This window comes from Etheostoma spectabile, chromosome 22 (genome assembly GCF_008692095.1).
Source record: "Etheostoma spectabile isolate EspeVRDwgs_2016 chromosome 22, UIUC_Espe_1.0, whole genome shotgun sequence".
Classification (NCBI taxonomy): domain Eukaryota; kingdom Metazoa; phylum Chordata; class Actinopteri; order Perciformes; family Percidae; genus Etheostoma; species Etheostoma spectabile.
Genome location: NC_045754.1, coordinates 12,605,046 through 12,620,611, shown reverse-complemented (window position 1 = coordinate 12,620,611; position 15,566 = coordinate 12,605,046). Strand labels below are relative to the sequence as shown.

At 39.1% G+C, this 15,566-nt stretch overlaps 2 protein-coding genes across 6 annotated transcripts in view; one reads left to right on the top strand and one right to left on the bottom strand.

Moving 5' to 3' along the window:
- Positions 1–13,536, bottom strand: part of pan3 (poly(A) specific ribonuclease subunit PAN3) — a 17,587-nt gene extending 4,051 nt beyond the window's left edge. The window contains exons 1-16 of one of the 4 annotated variants that reach the window (XR_004327583.1): positions 13,351–13,536; positions 12,850–13,211; positions 11,785–11,906; positions 11,194–11,266; positions 11,023–11,093; positions 10,738–10,882; positions 10,322–10,539; positions 9,725–9,829; positions 9,584–9,641; positions 9,045–9,206; positions 7,653–7,769; positions 7,118–7,219; positions 5,880–6,045; positions 4,934–5,021; positions 4,635–4,774; positions 997–1,126 (exon numbers count right to left, since the gene is read on the bottom strand). Coding sequence is in view for 3 of the 4 variants with exons in the window: in XM_032504444.1 (XP_032360335.1) it covers positions 997–1,126; positions 4,635–4,774; positions 4,934–5,021; positions 5,880–6,045; positions 7,118–7,219; positions 7,653–7,769; positions 9,045–9,206; positions 9,584–9,641; positions 9,725–9,829; positions 10,322–10,539; positions 10,738–10,882; positions 11,023–11,093; positions 11,194–11,266; positions 11,785–11,906; positions 12,850–13,211; positions 13,351–13,370 (2,079 nt within the window). In the remaining variant the exon portion in view is untranslated. The remainder of the gene's footprint in view (positions 1–996; positions 1,127–4,634; positions 4,775–4,933; positions 5,022–5,879; positions 6,046–7,117; positions 7,220–7,652; positions 7,770–9,044; positions 9,207–9,583; positions 9,642–9,724; positions 9,830–10,321; positions 10,540–10,737; positions 10,883–11,022; positions 11,094–11,193; positions 11,267–11,784; positions 11,907–12,849; positions 13,212–13,350) is intronic. The other 3 variants (XM_032504444.1, XM_032504445.1, XM_032504446.1) reach the window with 3 other exon arrangements.
- Positions 13,537–14,160: 624 nt separating this feature from the next.
- LOC116672539 (receptor-type tyrosine-protein kinase FLT3) overlaps positions 14,161–15,566 on the top strand; it is an 11,098-nt gene continuing 9,692 nt past the window's right edge. For both annotated transcript variants that reach the window (XM_032504442.1, XM_032504441.1), the window contains exons 1-2: positions 14,161–14,265; positions 14,929–15,011. In XM_032504442.1, the coding sequence (XP_032360333.1) occupies positions 14,238–14,265; positions 14,929–15,011 (111 nt within the window). In that variant the 5' untranslated portion in view covers positions 14,161–14,237. The remainder of the gene's footprint in view (positions 14,266–14,928; positions 15,012–15,566) is intronic.

The following is a 15,566-nucleotide window of genomic DNA, read 5'->3' as shown; positions in this document are numbered from 1 at the left end:
ACATTATCTTCTGTTAATTTTAATACATATACATTGTTGTATGGCATTATAAATAGAAGGCTTAAAATACACCCGGTGATCGGTATCAACCAATACTGCTTCCAGCAATCGATGATCAGCCCCAAAAATCGTGATTGGAGCACCCTTACCTTTAACAACTACTCGCACACGTGCAACCTGCAAATTTGACAACTTTTTTTTAAATTTCATGTTAAATAAGGAATAAATAAGTATGGAACGAGCGTGCAAGAGTTGGTCACCGTGTGTCAGAGTTAGGGTCTGTGAGCAATTAGTCAACAGCGTGGGTAACATCTATACTTTTGTCTCGCTTTTGTGGCGTCACAATCATTTACCGTAACAGTTAACCATAGCAAAACATACACATGCTTCAAAATCATGATGTTGCAGTCCATAATACATTTATAAGTGGTGATCCGCTGCTGAAGTTCATCTATTTTGTTTACTAAAGATTACTTTGCAGCAGATCACAGGCAGGTTTGGCCAAAAAGGCTACCTATTTTTCTAGCCCAGTTTTATTACAACAGTCTGTTATTTTCTTGTTCTAATCATTAGTTGTTCTCTTAACTTATGTTGCCTATATCTTGTGAGACCAGCCGGACATCTAACAAAGGCAGAAACAGAAATCATTTGCAGAATAGGAGGTAAAAACTAACAAACTACTTTGTTTAGCGGTTGTGTACAGAGTTTGGAAGGAAAGGGGAAGTAACGAGAAGAAAGATGAGGTGATGGTCGTTTTTTTCCCCCACACATTTAATTTCTATGACAGCTTAGACTAAATTCAAGACGAGACTGCAAAGTATGTACCGTACAACATCCTGTGTGCACACAACTTCCCTCTTAGCTGACTAAACCAAAAGCCTATTTCAAGCTACCACCCAAGAATACTCACGCTACTTTCTGCTTTATGCCTTGTGAGATACAAACTTTGTGTTTTTAATAAAGTATTGCTGAACAAATGCATTTCCCTCCAAATACCTTGGCCAGATCCTCCTCAATGACATCATTTCTCATCTGCGATGCATCCAGTTGTGTGTAGAATCGAGCTCCAATCATTGGCATAATGTCATTGACGCTGCGCAGACGAGACTGTTCAGTCAGCAGATACCTGCACATATACAAAAACATCAGAGTTTGCCTTCAGGTGAGGCTGGTTCATAGATGTAATTTACAGGGTTGCAGTGGCCAATTAAAACTGGCCTGTGCAACCCACCCCAAAAACCTATCATAGTTTACTTTACATAAATAAAGACATTTGCACCATAAATTGATGCAGAAAAGACAAAAATTGTTTCAAATTCACCACATTGCAGAAAATAAAGTGTTAGACGCTATCAACTTCAATTTTCGGTGGCGTGCTGTGGCCGCTATGATGAATGTAAACAAGAAGCTGCTTGGTTGCTTCTCTATTGTCATCGCGTTAAACCGGCCAATAATGCCCCAGGTAGATAAGCCAGTTTGTGATTGGTTCCCCCAAAATTGTGAACTATAGCAGGAGTATTAACCATGCAGGTTTCCAGACCGAGCTGCAGGGCAAAATCAAATCGCGGGCTGGGTTTACCCAGTCTAACAAACAATGAAGTTTGACACCTAAAATCCTTTTAAACATATACAGTATTTTAACAGCAATGTTAGTGTAAAAACTGAACTTAGCAGGTATGCCTACATCATTTATCTTGTCAAGACAAATGTCAATTTTTATCTCCTCTACAGTACTTGAGCCCCTTCGCACACCCTGAAATGTGCACGGACATTTCCTGCATGGGGTCATGTGTGATTGAGAGCAGGGCTCAATATGCAGTGAAATCTGTGCTGCCAACTACCCACTTCAGGACCTGGTAAAGCGTCCGGTATACTTGCCGTTCCTGACCTGTTGTGCGCCAGTGTGGCATCATGGGAGCGCCATAACTATTTATATTCACGCGTGGTGGTCGTGACACTAGTTGCCGTCTTCTCCTGAACAAAGGTGGCGCAACTGAGGAAAGGCTACTGACTTTGCTATTTCTACAGACTAGAAAAAAAAAATGTAACCAATGCTGAAGAAAAGAAGCACTTTGAATACTCCAGAATGTTTCTGCTTTGTTGTGCGGCATTGAAAAAAAAATAGAGTGGTGCACGACCTCTGGTCACGCATTTAAAATCCCGGCCACCAGCAAGATCTACGTCATTTTGACGTCTCATTGGGGCGCAACAGGTTGGCTGCGGCGACTGTAAAAAGGCATTAACACTCTATGGAAAATTATTGAATGGCTGTGGTGTGACTGCAAGCAGAGACATTGCAGGAATAAGTACTGGGCTGTCATTTCACCCATCTATTCTGGCACTGCCATGTCAAGTGTGAAGACGTGCGAGGCAAAAACGTCCCTGAATGTGGATATCACTAGCAGGGCCTGAAAGGTTATCCCAGTAATTTACTGGGAACTGTGTAAGAAAAAGGTTTAGAAGTGCTGAGTCAAAGGCAATTGGACTTACAGTAAAATCAGAAAGCTCATTTGCCTTTGCACTTTTAGATAAAATCACTATTGCTGATGCAACGACCATCATGAACTACACAACTGATGAGGGTGTACGACAACCTAATTAATCTGAGTTCTGGGAAATAGATTTTTGATATACAGTAAGTGTGTGAAAAAATATAGAAAGTCACATATACTGTAGTAATTTATCGGCCGGACGATATATTGGGCTGATATTTGTGTTTTTACATGTATTGGCCGATACAATATTATTATTATTAAACAGGCATCTCTGTGTTGCTGGAAGCCCCTGCTCTTCAAGACAACGGTAAGTTTTAAACTTTCAAAAGTATCTTCTGTTTGTTGTTGTTATTTGATGTTTTGTGGTTCCGCGTGATGTATTTGTGGGAGTTTTATTCAGCGACCACATGGCTGAGGTTTGGACGCATTAGTGTCTCTCCCTCCCTATTCTGTATGAATGTAAGATGATTGCAGAAGTGACACTGATCTGCGTTTTTGTTTATTCTTTTTAAAGAAATGGCAGAGCAGATTCTGAAATTTTTAAATATTCTTACTTGTTCTACCTCATCAATACAGAACAATATAGAGAATATAGGTAAAATATTTGTTAAATATTGTTTTTTTAAGTTCAATAAATGTTTCTTTTTTAAATTGAGACTTGTAACAATTATTATCAGTGTAATTTTTCTGATGTAAATTGAGGGAGCAAAAGCAATATTGGCTCCAAATATCGGCTCAAGAAAATTGGCAGCCCTTATCGGTCATATAGATCTCAATAACGGTCTGAAAATAAACTGAATAATATAACCTGTATCCTAATCCACAGTATTTATGAAACTGCACATTGATTCTATATTATAAATTGACAGTTAATGCTGTTGATTTATGGCAATATTTTTTGTAAACTGGTGATTTCTGCTGCATCTTACATGTTTATCAAATTATATCCTGGGCTGTCATGTCAGAGTGAAACCATGGGATAATTTGTGGCAAAGTTACAGCATTACTGCCATGCTAACATAAGACTACGTCTTTTGGACAGAGGAAAATTAATCAAGTTTCTTGTTGCCAACAGTTGAGGAAGTGAACTGATGTGTTCAATCATGTGGATATGAGGATGTTAACAGATCTTTTCTGTTAACATGTTACATATACAAGGGCACTGTCCAGAACCAGAGCTGACCAAAGCCAGGTAGTAGGCATCAACTTTTTAGTCCAACTTTAAATCAGGACAAGTGTCGATACTAAGCATAAATTGTGATGTTAACCACAACCCCTGCTACGAGAGTAGCGCAAGTTAGAGCCAGAGTGGCAGGTGCCTTAAGTGAGTGACATCAGTGGCTGTGTGGTTGCGCAAGTAGAGCAAGCGCTGAGAGTAGCAAAAGTAAAAAGAGATAGCAAAGAGAACGTAAAGTGAGTTAAAAATGAAACAACAAGCTCCTCAAAACACAGTGGCTTCATCTTTTGTCAATAGAGCCAGTGAAGTGAAGGGCGTTACCCCCAAAAAGGCATCAGCTTAAACCTTACTACATATGTTGCAGCACAGTGTCACGCTGCTTTTTCTTCTCTCCTTTGATCTATTCCACAGACAGTTCAGAAAGCTCTATTGTCAATGCCGAGGGCAGACGCTTCGCAGCACAGCGGTCTAGCAGCTGAGCAGACAGAGCAAACAGGGTGACTTGGCAGTCTGTTAACTTATTGCTCACTCTACCAATATAAGCTGCTATGTTTTAGGCTACAAAACGTGCACGCAGGCTAAAATTTAGCCGTGCTGTTTTGTCAGGATTAAGCTATAAGCAGAAAAACTCCGCTAGCTGCTAGGCTGAAGTGTAAATGGTAAAACACAGGAGTGGTCACATTAACGTGTCCACCTTATATATTTTATAAGTACTAAAACGTTATTATATTGTTAAATTAAAAAAATGTCAAGAAAAAACTCTAAAAGAGCCTCTCTTAGATGTCATTATTCATCTTTCAAGAATTGGTTTAGGAATCAGAATCGTTTTATAAGTACAGGTTAAGCATCGGAATCGTAAAAAATCCAAATAATACCCAACCCTAGCGGTGATCCAGTTATTATCACAGCCCTAGAAATGGATAACACATTCTGATTCATGCTGCACCCTCTCCCTTTCTTACAGAATGAGGTTCTTGAGGTCTGAAGAGTAGTTGATAGACACCAGCTCCATGGCCTTCTGCAGGTTCTCCCTTTGAATACCAGCCAGGGAGTTACATGCCAACGCCAACACCACCTTGCCCAGCGACACAAGGTCTGCTTGCTACACAACAAAAACACATCACAGAAATATCAATAATATAAAGTCCCATTTTGAAAAGTGCTTTAACCACACATGCTGAGGTTAAGTAGATAAACTCTTTTATACATATATATTTTATGTTCATGTGTAATTGACTACAAACTACATCATGGAAAGTACCTGGTACTGTGGCATTAGGGCAAGATGATTGGTCTGACTGTTGTCAAAAGTTAAGACATCAAACACCCCAACACAGTTCACCCGTAACCTGCAGACATATAAGAGACCATTATCATTAATAGTTTATGTGCATGTCTAAGTGTAGTGAGTGTGTATAACCACATGGTTGTGAAAAAGGTAAACATCAATTGAAGATCCGCTTGTAATGTATTTACAGTTAACACATCCACACATTATGAGCTGGAAATTAAAATTCATGCTGTTCTATCCACTACTTATGTTATGAGCTATAATCAACATTCATCTACCCATGCTGAATGATTGTGTGATTGTGTGTGTGTGTTTTAGGGCTGTTTGAACAAAATCAGAAAGTCCAATATAATTTGAATAGTAAATAAAATAAATACTATTCAAATGTGATTTTTTTTTATAAATATGTTGGCTAATGTTAGCTCCCTCTTCTCACCTTAGCCTACCTGCATGTGGAAACAAAATGTTTTTGTCATGTCACGTCTGATGAATAATACGTTGGTGGGCGTGAGAAACGCAAGGTATTGTGAGATCTTAACATCACAGAGCACGTAACGTTAGAACAGGGGAAGTGAAATGTTGCGGCTGGAAATCGGAACATGGATGGGAAATAGTTTTAACATGACTTTAAAATCAACATCAGCTCATTCTTGTTTTCTGACTGTGTCGCAAGTTATAGAAACTTAGGAGCCTCGTGGAGAAAGCTAAAGTTAATGTTAGCTGCCCTACAGCTGTCAGAATAGCTTCAACACCATATATTACCGTCTAATAGCTGTATTCTCAGTAATCTGACAATCTGTAAGAAACAGGTTGCTTATAAATCACTAAAATAGTGACAGCACTGTTTGGCTTATGAAATTTGAATGGTATTATAGAGGAAGATTGACAGCACTAGATTGTGTGGATGTGAGTGTACCTGGTCTTGCCAGTAATAAGAATCTTGCTGGGGTCCATGACACGGCAGGCCAGTCCGGCAGTGTGGATGGTGCGCAAGGCCGAGCTGAGCTGGACAATGTAGGCCCATATCAGAGACTCGGGGAGCAGACCTGCATGCTGCCGTGGCGGTGGGGGTTCATGTTGTCCTGCACACAGAGACATACTTTATCACACAAACACAGCCTGACGTGTTAGACATTACTCATGAACTAAACCTTCAACTATTATCAACTTCCCCGGAAATTTTATCTTCAGGATAAACAATCTCTCACAGTTCTGACGTCAATTAGACACGTCAACTTTAGTCAATCTAACCAAATTATTTCTGTAACTTATTTCATACCTAACCTATACTTCTGATTGTTCTCTAGAAGGTCAAAACAGTACAAAGAAATACTTATCATTAAAGCCCAAGGTGACATCTTGAAATTAACTATTTTGTTGGACCAACAGTCCAAAATTATAATAAAATGAAATCAGCTATCAGTTCAGAACTTTGTTTTGCTTGTAATTTTCTGAAACTCTTGCCAAAAGCACTAAGGTGGCATGTGGCAAGTAGAGTGTGTACTGCACAACAAACACTACAATTTCACACTGACAATGCTGTGATGGTCAACAGGTTTACCTAAAAAATTAATTTGCACTAAATAATCCAGTGCTTTTGAGGTATTTTTTGTATGTGTGCAATGCTATACAATTCACATATTATGATTTGTAATCAGTGTTTGCTAAAGACTAGACAAAGCCCAGGGTCTGAATGGTTTTGCTTCCTCTGTCTAGATTCCTGTAGGTAGGTCTGACAGCACCTGCCCTAGGATCAGTTTCAGCCACAGTTTCCTCCAAGTCCCCACATCTCTCTTGCACAGATATACACGTGCCAACTGTCAAACTAGGACATTTCACAGACTCCTAAGACATGAATCTTTTTGAAGTCTTAAGAAATCTACAAGAGTAGTTTAGACCTTTAAACTTCTTGGGGAAATGTTTTTTTTTTTACAGTAAAAGTGGTTTCCTATATACAGTCCAAGCCATGAAACACCGGATGAGAGCACAACTGCAGGCAATGCAAACTTGAAAATGCACACCCAAATAGACATAGGCTTGATGACCTCATTAGCAAACAAGTAAACAAACTCAAAATGTGTGAAGCAGAAGGGTGCAGACGGGCGTAGAGGGGATGCTTCAGTGTGAGGTGTGAGTGTGTGAAGACCAACTCACCCCACTTCCTCTTGGTAAAGTACGAGTCTGCTGCTGGGTCATTAAAGTGTCTGCTGAACATGGTTTCTGCACCCGCATGAAAGTCATAGGAGAACACCAACGCTAGGGCAAAAAGATGGAAAAGAAAAAGTCTATACATACTTGTATTCAAATAATTGACACTTTGCCCTACGTTTTACTCCATAACGTGTTTGTCTTTCCCATCACATAGGAGAAAAAAGTACAATACCTAGTTTCTTTCAGCCAGCTGGTAATTTATTATTTGTGTTCAGAACTTTGAGCACTAAGTAAGCAAACATTTGGTGAGAATTTACCATTAAATAGAGCTTGAATGCAACATTAAACCATTCCACCTCATAATTTAGCATTTTTTGTTGAATACCAAGAATGGTAAATGTAAAACAATTACTACAATTGTAAAGCAGGTTAGGTCTGGATCATGTAAAAATAACCATATCAATGATACAGAAACATGATATTAAATTTGCAAACAAGTACTGTACATATAAATTGCTTTTACACAATACACACTCACAGTGGTCTCCAAATGCCTTCGTGGTGAAGACCTCCCTCAGCGTTACAGAGTTTGAGTGCTGAATCTTCTTCCACATGTCCACCAACATCATGCACTTGGTGTTAACAAGGCGGAAACCTGGAAACACAAAGATACACAACAGACATACAGGTAATTAGAAATTGATCAAATATATCTTACACTATCACAGCATCCTGTGCCACCTTTAAATTTGATAACAGCAGTGACATAACAAATGGATTTCATGTTTATTCTAATGCAAGTAAGGGTTTATCACTGCTCAACAAAAATTACTATTAAGAACTCATAACTTTTTTGCACAACAGCAATGCATTATTTTCCCTGTAAAAAAGGAAAGCCAAAGTTGTTTTTTTCTTGACAATAAAAGCTTATCTATTTTTATTAAAACAAGTCAAATATATCAAATCTGATAACTACTTTGTTTTATTTTAAATGCAGTTTTAGATGCTTGAGCTATAATTTCTGAAAATATCCATCAATGTGGTTAGAAAGGGGTAATTTAGGAATGATTACTTCACTAGAATCACTAAAACAATTTTTTTGTATGCTTTTGATGCAAGTAATTATCTCTGCCAGCAAGTTACTTTTATACTTATTAAACTAGTTACCTTAAAAGGAATACTTCACCCTCAAAATTACCATTTGTATATCAATTACTCAGTGTTTTCTTAAAATTATAGAGAAAACTTATTGTTGCATTAACGTAATAGGGGTCCACGTTTAACAACAGCAAAACTACATTAAACATCCGTTTACAAACTCCCACAACTCATGCAGTAACTGTCAACAAATCTTCTGTTCCTCATCTGAAAAGCGTGTGCAGGCCACTAATCATGTATGTGAGTGAGGCTAGGTAGTGTGCATGCGCAAGCTGGAGTCTATGTGGAAGGGTTGTTACAAGTAATGTGAGTGGGAAGTATTGAGCATACAACTGGCTAAACTAGAATTGAATAATACCGCATGAGTTGTGTGAGTTGTTGTTTTTTTAATATAGTTTTGCTGTTAAACGTGGGACCTTATTACTTCAATGCATCAAGACTTTTCTGGGGGTTTTTTTAATTCTCTGTACACCGTGAAGGCATGAGACAGTAACTACATTTTCTGTGTGAATTCAAGGTTCCTCAAACGCTTGTGATTAAAGGAAATCCAAGTAGTCATTTTAAGGGTGAAAAATGTTGGTATTTCGCATATTGGGGAAAAGTTTGAGAGTCGTGTGAAGGAAATCCCAGCCTGCTGTTTTTTTTGTATTTCGAGTACAGCCCCTTTAAGAGTCAATACACAATTAGATAATTTGTCACACTGGCTATTTTGTTGTGAGATATCTGTATTATGATTCTTTGGAAGACAATTCCTCATCGCCACAATAATCACCGTGTATCCTCCTCAGGCAGTAAGGCAGGTCATCCTTGCTGTTGACCGCCTTGTAGCAGGAGGTAATGTAGCTGAAGTTGCTGGTCTTCTGCATGCGGTTTGGTGGAGGGAGGGGCTCGAGGGGGAAGAGGCTGTGGTAGCTGTCCACCTCAGATGGTACATCTGCCAAAAACAAATGTAGTTTCAGTAGAAAAAAATATGTACACAAAAACACAATAAAAAATGGATCCAATAACTTTAAGTACACTATGTCATAGACCATATGAACAATTACTTAGCCCTTTTTTGCATGCCTGGCAACAGACAGACAAAAACTAGAAGCAAAATCACAAGAAACCGAAAACAATTTCACCACACTTACACAATAACATGAGGACATCAACTTATTTGTTTAAGTTTGTTATCTTGTAAACCAACAAAAGCATCCAAATGGTCTTTTTGTTCAAGACAATGCACACTTTTAACAAACTGTACAAAAAAGATTTTTCAACGGTTTACAATTAATAAGCCCTGTTGTGATAACAGAGTAGACCCTTTACCTGGGTTCTCTGAATGGTCAATCTGGGCCATGGTTATCAGATGTCTGTTTATCAACTCCTGGAGGACAAATAAGAAAGCATCAAATCAGACACTACCAAGACAAGGGAGATTGTGAGAGAAAAATGTTGGGCAAAAAATACCTGTCGAAGTTCATCAGCCATGAAGAAGGACGGGGCATTGGCTTTTGGCTGCATGTAAGCCACATGGGGCGCAGTGGGAGGATAGATATGGTAGGTAGGAAACACCTGCGGAGAAACCAAAAAACAAAGCTTCCTATTTGTTGAGAAATAAAAACCAGTGGAATCATACTTTATTTTTTTTCAACTCTTAGTAGGATTTTAACAAAAAGTTAAGAAGGTTACACAATAGCATCTGTACCAAAATAATAACCCCTTGCTGGCCACATTGAGTGTGGTTTTCTTAAGATTGGAAACACAGTGGAGTGGAATGTCTGCATGAAAAAAATGCAGCTCACAGACGAAGTGTAGGGTCATGTGCAAAAAATTTAAGAGTCAACGTTTTTGCTTCTCAAAAGAAGCAAAGATCAGAGCAATATTTAAATCTAGTCAGATTTAAATGCAGTGTCCTTATTCACAATGCATTTCTACAAATGTGATAATGTGATGCGTTTTTTTGTATGTTTGGTAAGGACTTTAAAAGTATTGTACAATATTCCCAGCTTTAATATGCAATTATTTCCGAACTAAAATACAAAGTAGCACAGTAGCAGCACATACCATCCCAGCCATTGGTGCTGGGGTGTTGTCTGTGTAGAAGTAGGTGGTCCCCCCTACAGTCTCTTTCTGGATTATGTGAGTACCCTGGTCAGCTGCAGTGGTGGGCACCATGTAGTTGGCAGGGTTTGGGGTGTGACTGCGTCGACGAGGAGCAGGTGAGGTGTGCGGTGTGATTTTTGGGGAGTGGAGAGGAGAAGATCCGGCAGACAGAGACATGCCTAAAATTGGAGACAAAGAGTCTGCTTTATTCATCAGTAGCACATGTTGTGCTGTCCACTAGAGAGAATTTCCAAACTTGCTGAACTATACTATATTAGAGCTAAAGATGGAAACCAAAACTGAGCCATGTAGAATGTAGCGCAAAGCAAATATCACAGGGTGATTTCTTTTTTGGTGATGGTCCGAAAAAACCTCACCAGGAGCAAGTGCAGCAGCTGTTGAGCTACTAAGGCCAGGATGTGGGAAGATAGGCGAGGGGAATGCCTGGACAGTGGACTGAGCCATGGTGGCCATTCGTGGAGCTCCTTTGGGGATGAATTCACTTGCTGCAGGGTTTGGAGTCTGGTAGCACAAGGAAAAAACATGTAAGAGTTACATGAACTCTACCATTACTGTTAGAAGCAATAAAGACAGATGGGAATTAAATGTATTCCTAATTAACTCTCAAGTAAATGTCTTGGACGGGATACTTGTGTGCTTACCTTTCTCCTTTGGGAAATGCTAAGAGCACCAAAATCACTGAACAGTGAAGATGTCGGGGAGTTCACTGGATCTGTGAAGACCAAAGAGTGTAAGGACTTCAGCAGTGGTCCTTTCAATAGTCAATATATGAGTACTGAACACATCTCCACAGATCAGTCTAACAGACTTACCATGAGTGCTGTGGCTAAAGTTTTTGGCACCATCGTTGAGGAGACTGGGAGAGCTGCTGCTGGTAGTCATTCGCTAGAGAGGACAACATCAAGAACATATTATATTGTTAATTTCACGGTTTTCACTGTAATATATCTTGCTGCTACTTATATTTTCACTAGTCAAAAAAGTCTTAAAATATTTTTTATATTGGACACTTAAATTTTTACTGTTTCTCTTTTTACTTGTCTTCTGTTCTTTTCTCGGAGCCTTGCAACGTAATCTCGCTCAACTGTATACTGTGAATGTGCAGTTGAATGACAAAGTCTACCTAAGAACAGACGTGTAATATAAAGTACTCTAATGTGCATCCTTTTTATCACTAAATCAACGCCAGATATTATTGTTATAATAAAATGTATGTATTTAAAACATTCTCCTAGCTATATGGTAAATAAATTACATAAATGCAAAGGATTTCCTCAACTAATGTCGTTCCTCAGTTTATTTGAGGATCTTAAACAGCAATGTGACCACACTAACAACTTTCAAAGCAGTTTTTTGCCACAATGTATGTTAACATTTACTATATATCTACAGCTTCCCTTTACCTGCATCATTGAGTATTTAGACTCTGCTGGGCTTCCAAACCCATTGACCCCAATAAAGCTGCTGCTGAAGTACGAGTTTGTGAGATTGGCATCGCTCAGGGGTGCACCCTCCATCCCTGGGACTGTGGATGACAGAAACTAAAGTTGAGCAAATACAAACTGCAGGAAGATTGACATAAAATAGCCAATTCTTTGATTTAACAAAGGCCAGAAGTTAAAGAATGCATGTGAATTTCAGCACTACCGAGTGTTTATTAAGACAAAATCACAGAGCCAATTGAAAAGCATGTAAACAGTTACAGTTACTACAACTGCTACAGAATTAGCCACTACTAATGTCTACCACAGGCAACATCCACTAGCTTGTATCATCTAAAAATATTGTTTAAGCAACAATGGTCACAGGTTAAAGAGGACGTAGTTAACTTTTGAGTTGCATGTAAATTTGTTTACGTTGGGGGGGGGGAATACAACGCTAAATTAACTCCCGTTAACGCTATGCTAAAGTTAGCAAACATTTAACTTAAGCTACATCTAAACAGCAACATTACAGTACACATGAACAACATTTAACTTGCGAAAAACTAACGGCACTAGTACTAAAAGTGATAACGTCTACCTGAAGGCAAAGACAAACATATTAAAGTTAGTTAAAGCGGCCAATTTAACGCTAATTTAGCTAACGCTAGCTGGCTCATAGCTACATTAGCTAGTAGTTTGTCGCGGATTGTGCCCACTCACAGCTGTCATACAAAACAGCAGGCCTCCTCCGTGTGAGCTGCAACAGCATGGCTAATGTTATATGTTGTGACAAAACATAACAATACAGCCTGAAGACCAAGTTAACGTTATACACAGGACAGCCAAAGAGCACGTGTTTGCTGGCTGCATACTGATGGCTTGACAATGTTTGGCAGGTAAATGTAACGTTAACACGTCGTTTAGAGGTGAAGAGGCCTCACTGAATCCTCGGACTAAATTTTAACAAAGCCCAACAAGGCCCAAAAGTAAAGTCAGAGTCGGCCACCCCGTATAAGGCCTCGTCTTACTGCAGTTGTTACTCACTGGTTAATAGCTGCCCCTCCAGAGACGTGCTTGCAGGGCCCAATGTTTCGCTTTTCTTGGACACACCAGTCCCCCCGCCACCCGGACAGGCCGCCGCTGAGCTGCCAAGGGAATACACAGCTGGCGTCCCGCCACCCCCAGCCATGGACAACGGGACGGGGCTACCGCCGCCGTGCAGCGGCAGGCTTCCCATGGACGGATCGTCATGCAGGAACTGACACTCTTCTCCATAAAAGCAGGTTTTGTCTTTCGCGTAATATCGGCAAAACTTCACCTTCACATTGGGTATCCCGACACCCCCGAGCGGAGCAGCTGAAGCTGGGAGTCCACTGTTCATGGCACCGCTGCTGCCGCCACCGCTGCTGCCGGAAGACACTCAAACATAGAGAGACGCAAATAGCTAGCGAGCTAGCCAGCTAGCCTGCAAACAGTTTTCCCTTAAAGGAACGGATTTAAATCACTTCAGCTGGTGAAGAAAACTTAAAACGCAACAGTACTCACATTATAAGGCTAAGATGCATTTTGGTTTGAGATAATTCTCTGCATGCGTGAAATCCTGGTCGTAAGTGTTGTCGCTATCCATGCAGCTGCCTTCTTCGCAGAGTAGCCTGTTGTTGTTTTTTGCTTGCAGTCAGGCTGCTCTGCTAGGGACCAGCTAGCATAGCTTTGCATTGTGGGTACCGTGTTTGGCAACGTTTACTGCTGCAAATACAAGCCGCACTTAGATATTGCGAATGCAAACGAATAATTTTGCTGAAAGGTAGAGGTCTTTTTAACCAAGTTTGCAGGATTAATGCTCTTCAGTCTGTGCTTTTATTGGTTAAAATGATTAATTGTAGTATGCAATTATGATTATTGCTACATTAAACTTAAAGTAAGTTGCAGCCTGCACAGAAAAAACAGATGCATGAGAACTACATGAGAACTACAGGACAAAACCCAAGCCATAGGCAAAATAATGAGAAGTAAGTATAGTGTTCATTAAAACTTTAACTCAAATAATTATTTGAGATATTTTATCAATTTACTCAAAAAGAAAAAAGCAGTCACTGTATTATATACTTTTTTTAATCCAAAAAGGGACTTATACGACTTTATAACACCTTCAATGTACATTTTGCATATGTATATATTTTTTGCTTCCATAATGTTAGAAAAGTCTATTCATTGTGACATTATAATAAAAAGCCTATGTTTCTTGCACATGTCTGATTATTCTTTGGTCTTTTTACACTTTGAATATTGTAACCAGGCGTGGCTGAGAACGTCACTGTTCCAGTGATACTTCCCCTGTTTAAAAGGTGGGCTACTCGCACACATTTTCTACATCAAAGTTTTGCTGTCTGACCCGGTCATGAGTATGTGACACTGACAGAAAGAAAGCATCAATGCGGAGGCAGAGAAATATGATTGCGGGTGAGTTGGACCACTTCAATTTTCTGTCTGGCTGATTAATTGGCCGTGTTGGAAGCGTGAACTAAACTAAACTGTCCGGATTTAAGGATATTGATACTGTAGGCTACATATTTTCTTAGGCTGATTAGACTAATATTTTCCAAAAATGATGGTAGGATAATATCTTGAATATTGCATTTTTGCAATTTAATCACTGGAGAATCGTCTCTCTACCTCGGAACCAAATTATGAAACATTTGGTTCAAAGTCGACATGCACTTGTTATTCAATAATACAGTATAAGGGAACTTTTTAGATCAAAAGTGTCTGACTTGTGTTCAGAGGCTTACATTGTATTGTTCATCATACAAAGTGAGCATGATGCTCCGTTAAAAAAAAGAACTACCAAAAATATAAACCATAATTTGTAACTGTCCCTGTAACCGAATGAGTTATCAAGTTTAAAAAAAAAAAAATTAAAATATGGTCTATTATCTTAAAAAAAGAACTGTATTGCCTAGGCTATTGTATAACCAATATAGAAAACTGCTAAAAGGACACAAACTAAGCAATGTACTTGACTTTATGACAATGTTCTTTTTATGATTGCATTTATTTTGTGTTTCTTTAAAAACACATTTTTTATTGCATTTGAAATAAGATCAAATGTTTCTGTCTTTGTAGCTGTCTTACTGCTGTGCGCTGTTGAGCTTCACTGCTCTTATGGTGTGTCCGAGCAAGATCTGGCCTGTGTGCCCAGTCATGAGGTAAAATCTGTTGGAATCCTTTAAGTGACCAATTCATTTACATAATACATAAACAGTATGCATAGTCTTTTGAGTTACTGTCTATTTCTGAAACATTATTGCGTTAAAGGAGAATTCTGATCGATTCCAACACATAGCTCGGTTGTTTGTAAATTTGGAGTACTGTCAGTAGAGAGAAAAACAAAAACAATGGGTGCTGCCTACACCGTGTTATCCTCCTGCTAGAGTTAGCACCCAACAGGCTTAATCAGGGCAAGTTTTAAACATGTTTTTAACCTCTAAACATGTTCAAAATGTCATTAAAAGCGCCTACCCATATGCAGTGATTCTTGCAGAGTGAACACAGTGAATCCAACTGCTGTAGATGTGAAAGAAATGTATGAAAGTTCTGCTAATTCACCTGTATTTAGTTCCTGTGTTGATACGGGCAAGGAGTGGTGATTCGGACCGTCTACAAACCACAACACCGAAAAGAGAAACAAACATATTTTCAAAAATAAGCATATTCTTATTTTTTTAAGTAAGTGCTGTAGTACAACTAGCAGGAGACGAGTT